Genomic DNA, 18,014 nt, shown 5'->3' with positions numbered 1-18,014 from the left:
CAGCAAGGGGTCCAGTAGCAGCCAACAACAGGCTGCCAAAATGTGCAGCTGAGGTTCTGTACACTTGTACAGACTGCTGCTTTTGCAGATGGCCACCAAGATCTCTTTGCAAAGAGTGTCTAGTTCTGTTGGCTTTATCAAGGCTGCCAACTTCAAATCAACTAATAACAGTCTCAGTTTCCATATTTTATTACATAGTTACCCATTAACTCTCCACTCCTCACCCCCCACCAAAAGCTGGAAATAATATCTTCCCCATTCCACTTTTTGTTTTCTGCTGTAGTTAGCCATGTGATCTCACAACATAAAATGATAAGCTCTCTATAAGGTTCAGGCATATATGAAATGTGTCTCATTTATTAGCTTGGAAATTTTAATCCATGTTCACATTATTTTGACAAGATTCATACTGAAAGGGATTGGAGGGAGACCTTGAATAACTCAGAGGTTGTAGTGTTGTACTTGGCCCAGGGAGATCTGATTCAAATATCCACATGACTGCAGAGCTCACTGGGGGACTTTGGCCCAGTCATTTTCTTTCAGTCCAGTTCAACCCACCTTACAAGAGTGTTGTAGGGATAAAATGAGGGAAAACCGCATGTGCCTTGCCTTAATTTCTCAGAGGAAAGATGAGATATAAAATGCAATATATAGATCAAGCTATGTTGTGTTATACCCAAAATGTATGCACTTTTTGATGCATCCAAGAGTAGCATCCAATTAGAAAAATGAAAAATATACTATGGCAGCTTTCATTGTGATATTGGAGTTCCATCTTCAGAATTCTCAGTTGGTTTGGCCAAAAACAACACTTGCTGTGAATTCTAGGAACTGAAGGAAAACATATTTGAAGAGCACCAGATTATCAAAGACAGGGGTAAAGAATTGCTGAGGAGGCTTAGTGGTGTGATGTGTTTTTTCTCTCTACATGTATAAGATGCAATTCCTCCAGACTGGTGATTAGAGGTATTTAGTAAATACAATGGCCAAAGACCCACTTGTGCCCTTTTCTGTATGGTTCAGATAGATTGCATTTCTTCATCTGAGCTTACATCTAAGCAGACCTGTCTAAATGCTTCATTCTGATGATAATCCTGATAATATTATTTCAATCTTGCCTCAGGGCTGAATATTCATCTTTGTTAAGCAGCTTGGCTTGGTTGAGCTCAGTAGTGTGTTCCACCTTATATGAGGCTAATTTTTACATCTTCCCCCTTCAGTTTAAGGTGAGGCTGTGAAGCTTCTTATTGCCTCCTGTTTAGTTCAAATGCTTGAATTGAAATAAGGCCACCCTTCTTTCATTTATAGAACTTTCATTCATATTCTTTCTGTGTCAGATTTCTCATGCTTATCTCCTGTATATCTTGGGTTTTTTTGTTTCCAGACAAAAAATTTTCAGTGGCTTTCTGCTTTCTTTGGTAAATAGTGAATGTGGCACTGATAACAAATGAGGAAATCATTGTCAAGAACAGGAAAATCCAGAAATATAATGGTTCCATTTCTTCACAATAGGAAACAGCTTGAAGGTCCTTTGAAGGCAGAAGAATAGCATCATTTAATAGTGACATTCTGTGGCCACCAACATAGACCAAAGCATCTGTTATCCCATTGAGGGGCCCTTGAAATCTTTGCCTGGAGAAATGGTCATAAATATTGAACGTTAATTATGGAAATATTTACTAAGTGTTCTTTTTCTTCTGAATTAGTGATTGCTTAAACTGTTTGTTGTTACTGTTTATTTTATTTTGCAATTCCTGTAACTTTCAAACTAGCTTTTGCACACTATGGGAAATCTTTAAAAGAATCAAAAGTAATGTCACCAATCTTAAAAATGTTGTTGTTTATTCGTTTAGTCGCTTCCGACTCTTCGTGACTTCATGGACCAGCCCACGCCAGAGCTTCCTGTCGGTCGTCAACACCCCCAGCTCCCCCAGGGACGAGTCCGTCACCTCTAGAATATCATCCATCCATCTTGCCCTTGGTCGGCCCCTCTTCCTTTTGCCTTCCACTCTCCCTAGCATCAGCATCTTCTCCAGGGTGTCCTGTCTTCTCATTATGTGGCCAAAGTATTTCAGTTTTGCCTTTAATATCATTCCCTCAAGTGAGCAGTCTGGCTTTATTTCCTGGAGGATGGACTGGTTGGATCTTCTTGCAGTCCAAGGCACTCTCAGAATTTTCCTCCAACACCACAGTTCAAAAGCATCGATCTTCCTTCGCTCAGCCTTCCTTATGGTCCAGCTCTCGCAGCCATATGTTACTACGGGGAACACCATTGCTTTAACTATGCGGACCTTTGTTGTCAGTGTGATGTCTCTGCTCTTAACTATTTTATCGAGATTTGTCATTGCTCTTCTTCCAAGGATTAAGCGTCTTCTGATTTCCTGACTGCAGTCAGCATCTGCAGTAATCTTTGCACCTAGGAATACAAAGTCTTTCACTGCTTCTACATTTTCTCCCTCTATTTGCCAGTTATCAATCAAGCTGGTTGCCATAATCTTGGTTTTTTTGAGGTTTAGCTGCAAACCAGCTTTTGCACTTTCTTCTTTCACCTTCATCATAAGGCTCCTCAGTTCCTCTTCACTTTCAGCCATCAAAGTGGTATCATCTGCATATCTGAGATTGTTAATGCTTCTTCCAGAGATTTTAACTCCAGCCTTGGATTCCTCAAGGCCAGCTTGTCGCATGATGTCTTCTGCATACAAGTTGAATAGGTAGGGTGAGAGTATACAGCCCTGCCGTACTCCTTTCCCAATCTTAAACCAGTCTGTTGTTCCGTGGTCTGTTCTTACTGTTGCTACTTGGTCGTTATACAGATTCTTCAGGAGGCATACAAGATGACTTGGTATCCCCATACCACTAAGAACTTGCCACAATTTGTTATGGTCCACACAGTCAGAGGCTTTAGAATAGTCAATAAAACAGAAATAGATGTTTTTCTGAAACTCCCTGGCTTTTTCCATTATCCAGCGGATATTGGCAATTTGGTCTCTAGTTCCTCTGCCTTTTCTAAACCCAGCTTGTACGTCTGGCAATTCTCGCTCCATGAACTGCTGAAGTCTACCTTGCAGGATCTTGAGCATTACCTTACTGGCATGTGAAATGAGTGCCACTGTTCGATAGTTTGAACATTCTTTAGTGTTTCCCTTTTTTGGTATGGGTATATAAGTTGATTTTTTCCAGTCTGATGGCCATTCTTGTGTTTTCCAAATTTGCTGGCATATAGCATGCATTACCTTGACAGCATCATCTTGCAAGATTTTGAACAGTTCAGCTGGGATGCCGTCGTCTCCTGTTGCCTTGTTATTAGCAATGCTTCTTAAGGCCCACTCAACCTCACTCTTCAGGATGTCTGGCTCTAGCTCACCGACCACACTGTCAAAGCTATCCCCGATATTGTTATCCTTCCTATACAGGTTTTCTGTATATTCTTGCCACCTTTTCTTGATCTCTTCTTCTTCTGTTAGGTCCTTGCCATCTTTGTTTTTGATCATACCCATTTTTGCCTGGAATTTACCTCCAATGTTTCTAATTTTCTGGAAGAGGTCTCTTGTCCTTCCTATTCTATTGTCTTCTTCCACTTCCGCGCATTGCTTGTTTAAAAATAATTCCTTATCTCTTCTGGCTAACCTCTGGAATTTTGCATTTAATTGGGCATATCTCCCCCTATCACTGTTGCCTTTTGCTTTCCTTCTTTCTTGGGCTACTTCTAGTGTCTCAGCAGACAGCCATTCTTAAAAATGACTTGTAGGGAAAAAAAAGATTAACTAGGACGTGTTTCGTTTTTTAAAAGAAGCTCATTAAAAAGAAAGTCAGATGTGTTTCTGTTAAAAAGTGTTACTGTGAGTGAAAAATCTTTAAAGCAGAATCAGCAGGATCAAACACTGACTTCTAATGGCTGCACTAGCAGATAGCAGCTTGTGCAAACAATCTTTCTCTTCCCTTCTTTTCCCTTTGCAGTCTCTACACCCCTTGAAATGTCTCAACTGAATGCTGGGAGGGGGCTCTGGAATGCAATAGGCTAGATTGTTAACCATTGTGGAAGAAGGGAGGAATTAGGCAAGAAAGATGGGACAAACAACTTTTGGATCAAAAGTCTGCTAGGTAGGAAGCAGTGACATGAAGACACTGTTCTATGTTTCCACCAATTTAGAAGGATTTGGGGTGGGGGGGTGTTGTGAGCTGTATGGCAGGACCTCCAATGATTACTGAAATGAGTAAGCAAGATCACAGGTGAAGTAGTAACCTTTCTGATATCCTTGTTCAAAACTATTTAAGAGCTTTATTGGTTAAAAACAGCACTTTGAGCTGGGTTTTGAGTCACGGTGGAAGAATTAGTGAGGAGGTGTAGTGGTGTGGTCCATTTTTTCTCTCTCTGCACATATAACATGCAATTCCTCCAGACAGGCAATTAGAGGTATTTAGCAAGTTTTGCAAATTACATCATTGTAAATTCTTCCATACTCTGTACCCATGCTTAGAAAGGGTTACTTAACAAGCTATTGCAATTTGAATGTAGTCACTTTTGCTTTGAGGTTCTTGCAACTTGTATGTAATCACTCTCACTTCCAGCCTTTTATCTGTATTGCTACTTATAACAATTAAGATAAAGAGAAGGACATGAGCTCTGTTACATGCCATCTGTAGAAGAGAGGATGAGTAGTGCCACGCTAGAAACAAAGTCTCATGTATCAATACCTTTGCCAGAGGGTTGTCTCAAGTTATTGGCAAGATGTGTCATCAGACTATCTCCACATGTTGCATGCTGGAGACAATGTGTTACTTAAAATATATATCTTAGGTAGTAGGTCAATTGTCTTAATTGTGACCAAGTCACAGATAAGATGTACCAACAGGTGTTCTATTGTTTACTGTCTTATAAAAAATATAAAGGGTAGCAAAATACCCCAAATACTTAGAACTTTGTCATAGACCTAAAAAAACTGGGAAGGTGCCACTCAGTTGCCAGATGACTCCAGAAGGTCTGTCCATTGTCATTTCATGGAGTTACTGACAAGCTGAAGGGATGTAGTTTGGTATAACTTTCCTTTTCCTCTGTAACGCTCTTAATATTTACTAAAAAAAAATTCTTTTTGGCATTTGCCATGGTTTGAGCCTATTGTCTTCCAATCCCAATCCCAATTGGCTACCAGCTGGTATCAGTACCAACACAATGGGCCATTCTTCTTTTTTACTCTGAAAAATATATCTGTGAGACTGAGATGAAATAACTTCCCACAGTGTCTGGTTTGAAATCTCAACTTACATTTTCCATCTCTAAACTAAGCACTTTATTCAGTACAATGTATTGATTTACATAAATACAGATCCCAAACAATTCTGCTACTGTACTCCAAGGGGCAGTGGAGGGGGTACTTATTATGAAGAACCTATTGTAAATTTGTCACAGAGCATTGATTTGACCAGTCCCTGATCATGTGTAAGAATGCAGTCACATTTGTTCTGCTTTTCAAGAAAGACTTGGTGTCAAGAGTTATACTTAGAAGGACACGTAAGTCTTCATTTCATGTTGAATGCATCTACTCCCCTTTCATTTTATTTCTTGAATTCCCAGATTACTCTTATTTATTCCTGATGTTCACATCACCTCAGGTCATATGAACGTGCCACTATTGCATAACCACTGAGCATATGTCCAGGGCCCCACAGCCCAGCATTTTCACCATACAGATCATTAAGAAATCAGCCAAGGTTCTGTCTTCCCCCATTATTCCTCCTCTAGATGGTTTGTGGAGAAGGGGCAATGTCAAGTGCAACAGTAGTTTTGCTCCTCAGCTTGTCTGAACTCTTCTTAAAAGAAAAAAGAATGGGGAAAGCAATAGTGTTGGTTCCTATTAAGAAAAAGAAAAAAAGAGGGAAAAAGACTTTGGGGAGAGAGGATCATGGAGAAAAAATGGCAACAAGCACATGAAAAGAGAAATGTGTGTTTGAGGGCCCAGGTTGCCACTGTAAATGAAGCAAAGTGGTACTGACCTCCACCAGTGGCATATCAAAATACTGCTCTTCCTGAACAAAAAATAAAATTCCTCTGCAGATCAGATCTCCAGCCTACGATAGAATTTTTTATTTAACAATAATTTCTGAACTCTAAACAGAAAGAGGAATGAATTTTTTCTTTAATTCCTTTAATAATGCTGCCTTATTTGACAAGTTTGAACACAATCTTTCTCAGTTTGCATTGTAAGAAATAATGATCCATTACACTTTCTCATTCAGTAATGCATATTTTCAATTTATTACTTTATTTGTCCATCTAAGACTTCATTCTATCCTTATAGTAGAGGATTGATGTAAGACATTTTGGGAACCTACTCCAGTAATTATTGAGCTGGCGTGAAGCTGCTGGTTGAATGCAGAAAAACAAGCAAACTGGTTCCAGAGCATAGGAAATAAGACAATTTGCTTTTTATTTGCCAGATGGTTGTGATTCAGAGCTAATGTAATCACAAGGAATGTCCCAAAAGAGCTAGTGTGTGTCTTTTGGCATCCTGTTTAGCGTCCATAGCAGTGGCATGATGTCCTTGCTACCTTCCAGATACAGCTGGCATTCAGCTGAAGAGAACTCAAGAGTTTTTAGCCTCACTCACAATTAACTGTATGGCAAACATCCAATGGAAAGCTGAAGGAGCATGCAAGAGCATAAAAATGAAACACAGAAATTTCGCAGAAGCTCTGTAACGGAGTGTCCTTCATATACAGTACAATCAGTAGCAAAAGCAGCACAAACATCTGATCTGTTGTTTGCTATTAGAGTACTAATGCCAACTTCTTCCTGGATTTCACCTTCCTGCAGGTTCTCATCTGTTGCTTCCCATTTCCCAGCCTTTCTCTGTCCCAGAACTTCCCACTCTGCAAAATCTGTCTTTTGACTTGAAGGTCTTGGAGATACAGTAGCAAAAATTAGTCATTCCTAATCACATTTATTTTACTAGAAATATGTAAAATATTCTGTGGTTAATTTTATGCAATCTGTTTTTCTTAAGACAAGCTATGTGTGTTTATAATAGTTATTAATGTACATACAGTATGCATTGTGGAGGAAGCATTAACATCAGCCACTGTCAGAATGCTTGCGCTTACCTGCAATACAAGGAAAACTTACCTTACTGCCTTGTCTATTACAGTGTATTAAGATGCTGTACAGTTTGCTAAGTGTAGCATGTTAGGGCATCTTGTCTCACCTAAATTCCATGATAGTAGCAAGCAGTCTTTCTCCTATTTTTCCCTAGCTACCCATTTCCCATGATGTTCAGCAGCTGCAGCAAGAAAGACTTGGAAAACAGCTTGGAGAAAGGCGTGGGGATGTGTCTCTTCAACCTTCCAGAAGTTAGGGAATCATTTGGTGGCCCAAAGTGTGGGAACGGCTATGTAGAGGAGGGAGAAGAGTGTGACTGTGGTGAACTTGAGGTAGGAGTAACAATCCTTGTTTTAAAGGAGAGAGCAAATTCATTTTGGAATATCAAACAATATTTTCATCTAGTTTTTTCAAGTCATTCATTGCAGTATTCATTTAGAAATATGTCTAAATAAAATTGTCATGCTATTCTTCCTAAAAGTCTGCGGGCTGGTATTTCTCAACCTAGAGGCCATACCCAAGATCCTGATATTCTACAATGTTAACGTTATATAAAGCAATGTTCTTCAGCCTCAGCAACTTTAAGATGTGTGGCCCTCACCAGAATTCCCTAGCCATGGTGGCTGGGGAATTCTGGGTATTGAAGTCTACACATCTTAAAATTGCTGAGGTTGAGAAACACTAACATAAAGGATGGATGAGCCATTATGCAGAAGAATGTTCCCTGAGCTATATTATGCGGAGGCTATTCAGTTGCAGGCTTGGAACAGATGGCTCTTTTGCTAATACCCTGTTTTTATTTTCTATGGCTGCACAAAACTATTTTCCCAAATCCACTGATTTATGACTCCATTCTCTTCAGTGTAGAGTTGTGATCATAAAGAACTTGCCTGATAAGATCCCTTTATTTAATTTATATCTTAGCATCCATTACCAGTATACTTGGGGGTGGGGGAATTATTCAGATAATCAAGACTATATCAGAAGATGATGGATTTGTTTTTTTAATACATAATAAATTGAGGGTCACTTAAATAGCAAGAAATCGCTTTAGTTTTCTATATAGTTTGTTAAATTGATTGAAGTCATAAAGATTTCCTGACAGCCCACTCATTCCTTGGGGTAGACATCTCCTTGTACCTGATGCTTGCAAATTCAGGCTAACTCAGAAATCCTTCTTGTTTTCACTTCTTTATCTTATTGATACCTTTTAAGTAAAGATTACTTAATATTGTCATGAAATAGTTTGAACTGTGGCTTCTCCCTTTGTTTTGTTAAATGCTTGGAATCTCGTGGCTCAGGGTAATTTATTTTACTCCCAATCTTCCATTGTAATCTGTGTGGCACCAGAAAATCTATTACATTAATTGAAGTTACATTATCTCAGTAATTTAACCCAGGATCTACAGATCAATATAATTCAAATCCTTGAAGAGATCAAGTTGTTCTCTGTGAAAGTACATATAAGACTTGCATGCAAAACTCATTTTATTAATTATTAAGCAATTCTAGGAGGCATGTTTTGCTGACTGAGATCAGATAATCAGATTTAAAGTAAAACAAACCAAAGGTGTCGGGGACCTCGATAAGTTATTTCTTCCAAGCTGGGTCACTATGGGGCAGGGGGTGGGGTTATTCCCTGAAAATTTGATCAAGAAACCTACAGACCTTGAATTGGTAAAATCACTTACAAATAAAACAGGAGGAAAGTTTTCTTCCTGTGAAGTCCTTAGGTCAGTGCTCTTTCAACCTTGGCAACTTCAAGCTATGTGTCATGCGCTGCCTCCCCCTGAATAACATTCAGACACTGGTTTGCGAATCAGGCTCTGGTTTATTGCAGGGCAGGTACAGCGTTGGTAGAAAAAAGCTGAGAGTGACAGGAGCGCGCCGGTGCGGGGTTTAAATACCCCGCGCCGGTCAGCGCCCCCTCGCTCACGGTCACGTCACCCCCCTTTGTCCCATGCGTTGCCCTGCCGGTGGGTGAGGGTTTCCGGGATCGCCCATCATCAGGTTTCCATTCTTCTGCTGATTGCTTTCAGCTGGGCGATCCCCGTTGTATTGCCGCTGATGGTTTGGGTGGCTCCGTGATTCATTTGGCTATTGTTTGTTGGCCGTTAGTCGTTGTAGGTTGATGGCTACTTAACTTGTACCCCTTCACCTATTTCCTTGTCATTGTCATGTGTGCCATTGCGCTGATGACTTTAGCTCAACGGCACTCATGACATACTGCCCCCTTTTCGAATAGTGTTCTCCCCCGGGTTTCTGGGTTTTCCCCGTGGAGCTGTCAAAACGCCACATTTTTTTTTTTTTTTTTTCCAAAGTTCCCGCCGGAGTAGTTGTCGCCCCTCCCTTTGCTCCTCCCTCTACCACGTGCCTTCCCAGGGTGTGTCCATGGTGCGCATGCTCGGGTTCTGACCTGGCGTGCGCATGCTCCAACCACACCCTGTTTGTTTGGCTCAGTTCGGCGAGGCGAGAGGCGTGGCTGGTCGGGTGCTTCTCAGCTCCAGGTAGGGCCCTTCTTTTCTTATTTAGAGTGCGTCGCCTTTGTTGTGTCTCCTGGGCGTTGCCCCCAGGTTGCCCTGTTGACTTGCTTGCCACTCCCCCGCGGCCGGGGGGCGGGGGGAGGGTGCTGGCGATCGTTTGTCACCACCCCGTGGGCCCGGGGCGGGGGGAGTGAGTCCCGGGGGGGGGAAGGTCCACCCAAGTCGCGGGCTTGGGGGGGGGCCCTTTCCCTTGGGGCACGGGTGGCGGGGGGGGGGCTGCGGGGGGGGGGGTTTGGTTTTGCTGACCTTGGTTGCGGTTTGTCGGGGTATGCCCGGTGAAATGCTCTGGTCAGGTCAGGCGCGTTAACGTTGTGCGCCGCCACCCATTCCGGGTGGGGGAAGTGTTTCCACCTGACCAGATAGTGTAGAGTTCCTCGTTGCTTGCGGGAGTCGAGGATGTCCCTTATCTCGAAGTGGTGTTGCCCGTCGATCATTAGCGGTGCGGGCTGTGGCGTGCTTGGGTGCCATCGGGAGGTGGTTGCCGGTTTTAGGAGGCTGGTGTGGAACACCGGGTGGAGTCTCCGGAGGTTGTGTGGCAGGTCCAGGCGTATTGCTACCGGGTTCACTATTTGCGTGACTCGGAACGGCCCGATGTACTTAGGCCCCAGTTTTTTCGAGGGTTGGGTTGACTTTAGGAACTTGGTGGATAGATAGGCCATATCCCCCGCCTGGAACGTCGGTTGTTGGCGCCGGTGCTTGTCGGCCTGCTCTTTGTAAGCAGCCTGTGCCTCCTTCAGCGCCGCCGTGATTACTGGCCATGCTTCCGCGATCTTCCGTCCCCAGTCGCTGGCGTCCACCTGGGGTTCCGGGGGTTGAGGTAGCTCCGGTATGGGGACGAAGTCGCGCCCCGAGACTACTTCGAACGGAGTTTTCCCCGTGCTCGTGTGGACGGCGTTGTTGTATGCGACTTCGGCGAACGGGAGCAGTTCAGCCCAGTCGTCTTGGTGGTAGTTCGTATATGATCGTATAAATTGCTCTAAGGTGGCATTAAGAACCTCAGTGGCTCCGTCCGTCTGAGGATGCCAAGCCGTAGATAGGGCCTGTTGGGTCCCCGTCAGCTTCAGGAAGGCCCGCCAGAATTTGGAGGTGAACTGTGTGCCCCTGTCGGTCACCACACGTGCGGGACATCCGTGTAGCCTGTACACGTGGATGAGGAAGAGTTTGGCTAGCTGTTGTGAGGATGGGACCGACGTGCAGGGGATGAAGTGGGCCTGCTTTGAGAAGTAGTCCTTCACCACCCAAATGGCCGTTTTCTTCTGGCTGGGTGGGAGGTCCACTATAAAATCCATAGAGATTTCCTCCATGGGCGGGAGGGTTCTGCCACCCGTTGCAATAGCCCCGCGGGTTTGCCTGGTGCCCGTTTGGCCCTAGCGCACGTTGGGCAGGACGCCACGTAGGTTTTTACGTCTCGCCTGAGCGCGGGCCACCAGAATTGGCGCCGTGTTAGGTGTAGGGTCTTGAGGAACCCAAAGTGTCCCGCTTGCTTGGCGTCGTGTGACCTATGCAAGATCGCCTGGCGTTGCGAGTCCGGGACGTAGATTCTGCCTTCCCCCCATGCCAGGTCTTGCGCCATCGTTACCTTGTCGGGGTTCGCCAGGAACCAGGGGTCGGTTTTGAGGGCGGCGGCGAGGTCCGTGCGCATTCCCCCTGGTAGTTGCGGTTGGCTTCTTTCCGTCGCCGGTTGTCCCGCCGTCGGCTGCGCCGTAGCGTCGAGCTGCCTCCGTGCGCCGCTTCGGGTGGTCACGGCCATCCCCAGTTGCGAGGCGGATAGGACCGTCCCAATGGTGTCTGGGGCGGGCTCTTCGTCTTGGGGCAGTCGGGAGAGGGCGTCGGCCAGGAAGTTCTTCTTGCCCGGCATGAACTTCAGCTGGAAATCAAAGCGGCTGAAGAATTGGGCCCATCGGACCTGTTTTGGGCTAAGGCGTCTAGGCGTTCGTAGGGCCTCGAGGTTCCGGTGGTCCGTCCAGACCTCGAATGGTTGGGTGGCTCCCTCGAGTAGGTGTCGCCATGTCTCTAGTGCCGATTTCACCGCGAAGGCTTCTTTCTCCCAGACGTGCCATCGCCTCTCTGTCTCGGAGAACTTCCTTGACAGGTAGGCGCATGGTTTCAGGAGCCCCGTGGAGTCTTTCTGTAGCAGGATGGCTCCCAGGGAGAAGTCTGAGGCGTCGGCTTGGACCACGAACGGCCGTTCTGGGTCCGGGTGCGCGAGGATTGGCTCCGTAGTGAACAGCGCTTTCAGCTTGTCGAATGCGGTCTGGCACGCGGGAGTCCAATTCAGCACTGTGCCTGGGTTCTTGGCGCGTCGGGTGTCCCCCACCCCTTTGGTTTTGAGGAGGTCCGTTAAGGGGAGGGCTATCTCAGCGAACCCCCGGGTGAATGACCTGTAGAAATTCGCGAATCCCAGGAAGCTCTGTAGTTGCCGTCTGTTGCGGGGCCGCTCCCAGTTTAGCACCGCTTCGACTTTTGCGGGGTCCATTTCGATGCCGTCCCCGGAGATTCGGTACCCCAGATAGTCTAGGCGCTCTTTGTGAAACTCGCACTTTGTAGGCTTCGCATAGAGCTGCGCCCTTCTGAGCTTGTCGAGGACTTGCCTGACTAAGGTTACGTGTTCCTCGTGTGTTTTTGTGTAAATAAGGACGTCGTCGATGTAGACCAGGACCCCTTTAAACAGGTGTTCATGCAGTACCTCATTGATGAGCTGCATGAACACCCCAGGGGCCCCCGCGAGTCCGAAGGGCAGTACCTTGTACTGGAAAGCGCCTAGGGGGCAGTTAAAGGCCGTCTTCCATTCGTCCCCCTCCCTGATTCGGATGCGATAGTACGCCTCGCGAAGGTCCAATTTGGAAAAGACTTTGCCCGTGGACAGGTGGGCGAGCATGTCCTTCACCAGGGGTAAGGGGTATTTGTTGGACAGGGAAGCCGCGTTTAGGCCCCGGTAGTCGGTGCAGAGCCGTAGGGTCCCGTCTTTCTTCTCCCGGAATAAGACGGGGGCTCCGACCGGTGAGCATGCTGGCTCTATGAATCCCCTGTCTAGGTTTTTATCGATGAACTCCCGGAGGGTTGCCATCTCCTTCGGGGTCATCGAATAGATTTTTGGTCGAGGTAAGGGGACGTCGGGCAGTAGGTCGATCCGGCAATCCGTCTTGCGGTGGGGGGGTAGTTGGTCCGCCTCTGCCTCTCCGAAGACCTCGGAGAAGTCGGCGTATTGTTCTGGTAGGTCTGCTGTGTTAGCGGCGTTGTCTTGTGTGGTCGCCTCCGCTCGTCCTACCGTGGGGTTGCTTTTGCCGGCTGGAACTGGTGCTCGATACTCGCCGTCGCCGAATGTGAAGGTGCGGGTCGCCCAGTTGATCCGCGGGTTGTTTTTCGCGAGCCATGGCATCCCCAGGACTGCAATGGGCCGTCCGATGTGCGTGACTACGAACGATGTGCGCTCGGTGTGAGTGCCCATTTGCAGGGTGACCGGCTCGGTTTGTAGCGTGGCAGGTTTTCCTCCCGCTGTAGAGCCGTCCAGCTGGTGGAATGCCAGCGGCGTGGGGAGGGGGAAGCAGCGGAGGTCGAGTTTGGCAACTAGGTCGGGGTGGATGAGGTTTTTTGAGCACCCCGAGTCCACTAGTGCCGCGGCCATGGTGGCTCCGTTTCCGGTAGAGAGTTGAATTGCTGCCAATATTACGGAGCTTTTGTCGTTTCGTTGAGGTGGTCCGCGTTGCTGTCCCACCGCCTGCCTCGCCACGCGTCTCAGAGCAGGCGGGGAGCATTTCCCGCCGGCTGGTCGGGGTCGGTATTGTCCTCTTCCCCCCAGTAAGCGTCCCAGCCCTCTTTCGGTGTCGCTGTGGCCACGGTCATTCGGCGGTGAGGCGGCGGCCCCGGGTTGGGTGGTTTGGGGCTAATTTTCGGGGTGGGCTTGGGCGCGCTGGTCGGCGGTCGGTTGGCGAAGCAATCCGCCGTCTTGTGCCCTAATTTGCCACACCTCCCGCAGGGCTCCCGGTTGAACTTCTTTTTTGGGTATATGGGGCCGGCCATCCCCCCGTGTGGTGCGGGTACCTTTTTCCCGGCATCGTTTGTGTCTTCCGTGGTTGTCATGAGGAAGGTGCGGTGCGCGTGTTCGGCTTTCCCCGCGAGGTGGATCCACCCGTGTAACGTTTCTGGGTCGTCGCGGTAGAGGGCCCATTGGAGAACGTCGCGGTTGAGCCCCCTTTTGAAGATTTCCAGCAGGGTGGTCTCGGACCAGTCGCTGACCTTCCCCGCGAGGGCTTTGAACTCCAGGGCGTAGTCAGGGACCGTGCGGGTGCCCTGTTTAAGTCTTTGGAGTGCGCTTTTCGCCCGTACTTTGGCTAGGGGGTCTTCGAAGTAGTTTTTCATCTCTTTGATGAAAGCAGGGAAGGTGGCGAGGGCGGGGGAGCTGGACTCGTACAGTTGGACGTACCAGTCCGCCGCCCTGTCTTGGAGTTTGATCGCCACGGCGGCGATCTTGTCGGCCTCGGAGTCATAGGAGTGTCCGTGCCTCCCCATGAACTCCCTAGCGTTGGTCACAAAAAACGAGAGTTTTGTGGGGGTCCCATCGAAGAAGATGGGGAAGTCCTTTGGGGCCCGGGCGTTTTGTGCGGCCCCGCCTCTCGCTTCTCGGGGTGTGGTGTCGGCCGCCTGTGCCGTCTGCTGGCCCTCCGCTGGCCCGTGTGTGTTCGATGCTTCGCTCGGGGTGTGGGCTTGTGCGGGGACGTCGTTGGGTGGCGCGGGGGGCATAAGCGCCTGGAGCATGGTCCGGAGTTCCGTCAGCTGAGCCCGCATGGCCGCGAGTTCAGCTCGTGCCTCCTCGTCCACAGCCCGCGCCGCCGCTGGGGCCGGTTCCGTTGGCGCGTCCTCGGGGGTGGGTTGCCGGCGGGGTTCATCGTCCCTCTGCCGCGGGTCCGCTTCCTCCGCCGTCTGATGGGTGTCTCCGTCGTCCTCCTCCGTGTTGAGCGCCGTGGGGCTGTCGCTCCACGCCCGTTGCTGGGGTGCGATGTGGGGCGCGGGGTCCTCCGCTGGTTTCGGAAGTCGTGCTGCTCCCTCCCGCGGTCGGGTTGCCTCCGTCGCCATCTCCCCTTGGGGTTGGAGCTGAGGCTCGGGTCGGGTGGGGTGGGCGTCCATGGCTCCGGGAGTCCGCGGTGCCTCTGGCCTTGGTCGGTCCTCCTCTGTCTCTTGCCGCGCGGCTCGCCCTCCTTGCCCGCGCCGTTCCGGCCTCATCTTGCTGGTCTTCTCGCCGTCTACTCCTCCCGCGGCTCGTTGTCGTCCGGTGGGGCTCGGCGAGGCTGAGTTTATGACTCTCAGCTTTATGTCATGCGCTGCCTCCCCCTGAATAACATTCAGACACTGGTTTGCGAATCAGGCTCTGGTTTATTGCAGGGCAGGTACAGCGTTGGTAGAAAAAAGCTGAGAGTGACAGGAGCGCGCCGGTGCGGGGTTTAAATACCCCGCGCCGGTCAGCGCCCCCTCGCTCACGGTCACGTCACCCCCCTTTGTCCCATGCGTTGCCCTGCCGGTGGGTGAGGGTTTCCGGGATCGCCCATCATCAGGTTTCCATTCTTCTGCTGATTGCTTTCAGCTGGGCGATCCCCGTTGTATTGCCGCTGATGGTTTGGGTGGCTCCGTGATTCATTTGGCTATTGTTTGTTGGCCGTTAGTCGTTGTAGGTTGATGGCTACTTAACTTGTACCCCTTCACCTATTTCCTTGTCATTGTCATGTGTGCCATTGCGCTGATGACTTTAGCTCAACGGCACTCATGACATATGTGGGCTTCAACTCCCAGAATTCTGGGAGTTGAGGTCCACACAGCTTGAAGTTGCCAAGGTTGAGAAACACTTGCTTAGGTAGACCTGACTGATTAAAAGTCAATGCTGGCCAAAAGAGATACATCTTGGGTTCACTTCTTCAGCACTTTAAAAAAATCTCTGCTTATAAATAGCTTTGTGCAGGACTGTGGTTGAATGTACATAAACTGCTTCCCTTCTGTAAAAAATGAGTAGAATTTGCAGTGAACCTAATTTTGGCTCAGGATTGAAAGAAATGTCTAATAATAAAAAGAGATTTTCAAGTGAAGCAGATTTCCTTGAGAATTTATGGATTCTCCCTTGCTGATAGTATTTAAGCAGAGGCTGGACAGCCATCTGTTAGGCGTGCTGTCATTGTTAGATTCCTGCACTGACCTTCAAGGTTCTTTCAACCCCAAACATTCAGATTTATTTATATAATTATCAAGTTAATACCTGCTGTAATTAGCAAGATTCTCTGCAATTACAATAATTAGGAACAAATAATAGCAGCTTTAAAAATGAAAACATCCATGTAAAGCCAATGTATACATTACAATTAAAATAGAAATAAAAGAAACAGTACTGGATGTCCTGTCATTTCCTGTATGCCTCTGCACTAGCCCAGTCTTCAAAAAATTCCAGAAGGCTAAAAATGTCTGGGGGAGGGGAAAATTTGATCTCTACCAGAGGCTATTCTATAGCAGAGATGTCACCACTGAAAAGCAACATTTATGGGCCTCCAGACTATGGGCTTTGTGGAAATGGGAGATCACCAACAGCTTTTCTTGAGACACCTGAGTCAAGTGGGTCAATGGTGGTTGGAGGAGGCAGTCCCGCAAGTATGTGCAAGTCCAGCATGTTGGGGATTTTCTAGATGACAATCAGCACTTTGAACTGAAGCTGTTACTACACTGACAAGCAGTGTAGCACTCAGAGTACAGAGGCAAGGTACTCACAATATGCTTATATTTCATGATATGCCCAGTTTTGGGAGGTATGCTTTTCTTCCCTAAATAGGCAGGCTCCTCAGACCTGAAAATTTACAAACTGCCTTAAATATTTGCAGAAATACTGTTTGCCTGTAACTCTGAAAGCAGCCAAGGCCTGTGTGGTTGCACCTGCATTCTACAGTTTAATTTCTTGTTGTTGATGATGAATAGGACTACTCCGTATGTGAAGAGGCAGTCACCTTATCTTTGCTAACTTGAATCCCTACAAATGAGGTTTTTGAGGGTACATCGCATATTAGTTTTTTGGGATCCACTCAATTCTATGTTTTGTCATCATTTCTATTACGGCTGGATGCCTCTCTACCACAGCACCCCATCTTCAGGCGAATAGATTTACAGAAGTTCATGGAGATTCTGACCAAGACATCTCATAAGAATTTTATCTGGAAAATTATATTGTTGAAGATAAAAGGTTGCACTTCTTTTATCCTTCTGTAAAAAAATCCCAATATTTGATTCTATTTGTAAAAGCAATTGCATCACAGTTTTCACAACTCATAAAAATTAGATTTTTTTTTTGTATTCATAGTTCTGCTTATGCTTGTACAACCATTAGTGGAGGCATCATCACTAATGAAACATATCTTCTCCTGTATTTTTTTCACTAATGTTATATCGGATACAACCTAGATACAATTCTGTGAGTTCCTGTATATTAAATAAGAAGTTATTGCCCATGAATCAAAAAGTGCATTGAATCTCAATGAAGTTCATGTTTTTCAGTGTTCTTTCAATAGCTAGTATAAAATAGTTATGGAGTTATGGATTTCAGATGAAAAATTGTGTTGCTGCTTTTGTGGGTCTTTTGTTAAGGCAGTTTTGCCTGTGATATGCTCAACAGATATGGCTCCTCTTTTGAGTATAGTCAGCAGCAAAAAATACCTGCTGTATGGTTAGGTATTTGTGCCATATTTTCAATTATCTGGCCAAAATAGAAATTGTAATTTTTTTTAAATGAATATTTAGATGCTTCTGATCAATTTTGGTATTCTTTTAGAAGACAACAGTGTTTATCATCCTATCAAATGAGAGACATTTTTAAGAGGGTTTTCCTTACTGCTATTAAATGATCAATGCTAACCACTTGACTTCAGGTTTTAAAAGTGATAGGCAAATATTCAACTTTTCAGGTATTTACTTGAATTAGCACAACCTCCTTAGTTGCATCATTTATCCAAGTGTGCTGATTTGAACAACATGCCATCTTGAAAAGGGTCCTGGACTAGTCAACTTTTTTCTATGTCCATTGAAAATGGTGCTCACAGAGGGTTTCATTCCAAGTAAAAGACTTTTCACAAAATAACTCAGAGTGGAAATTTTCTGTCCCCTACTCTTTTAAGCAGCTACAGCAGGATCACTTAGCCATATCTTCTTTTTTTAAAGCCTGCAGAATGTAATAAAAAAATAATAACTTGTGGGCTATATTCTGACCTAGTTACATTTTTTATGTTCTGATTTCAGTATCAGAGATTTCTTATTTGTTCAGTCAGATGGAGTTAAAAGTTGAGTAACAGTTTTATCTGTAGCTATTTTGGTGAGAACTTAAGGGACCTGATGTTCAGGTACCATCAGTTTAACTC

At 46.5% G+C, this 18,014-nt stretch overlaps 1 protein-coding gene across 1 annotated transcript in view; it reads left to right on the top strand.

The window, feature by feature from the left end:
- ADAM12 (ADAM metallopeptidase domain 12) overlaps positions 1 to 18,014 on the top strand; it is a 314,025-nt gene that overhangs the window by 246,745 nt on the left and 49,266 nt on the right. Inside the window, exon 12 of the mRNA XM_063307340.1 lies at positions 7,248 to 7,425. Within this exon, the coding sequence (XP_063163410.1) occupies positions 7,248 to 7,425 (178 nt within the window). The remainder of the gene's footprint in view (positions 1 to 7,247; positions 7,426 to 18,014) is intronic.

The sequence above is a fragment of the Candoia aspera genome, chromosome 6 (genome assembly GCF_035149785.1).
Source record: "Candoia aspera isolate rCanAsp1 chromosome 6, rCanAsp1.hap2, whole genome shotgun sequence".
Taxonomy (NCBI): Eukaryota; Metazoa; Chordata; class Lepidosauria; order Squamata; family Boidae; genus Candoia; species Candoia aspera.
Note: the sequence above shows the minus strand (reverse complement) of the source record. Positions and strands in the feature narration are given on the sequence as shown.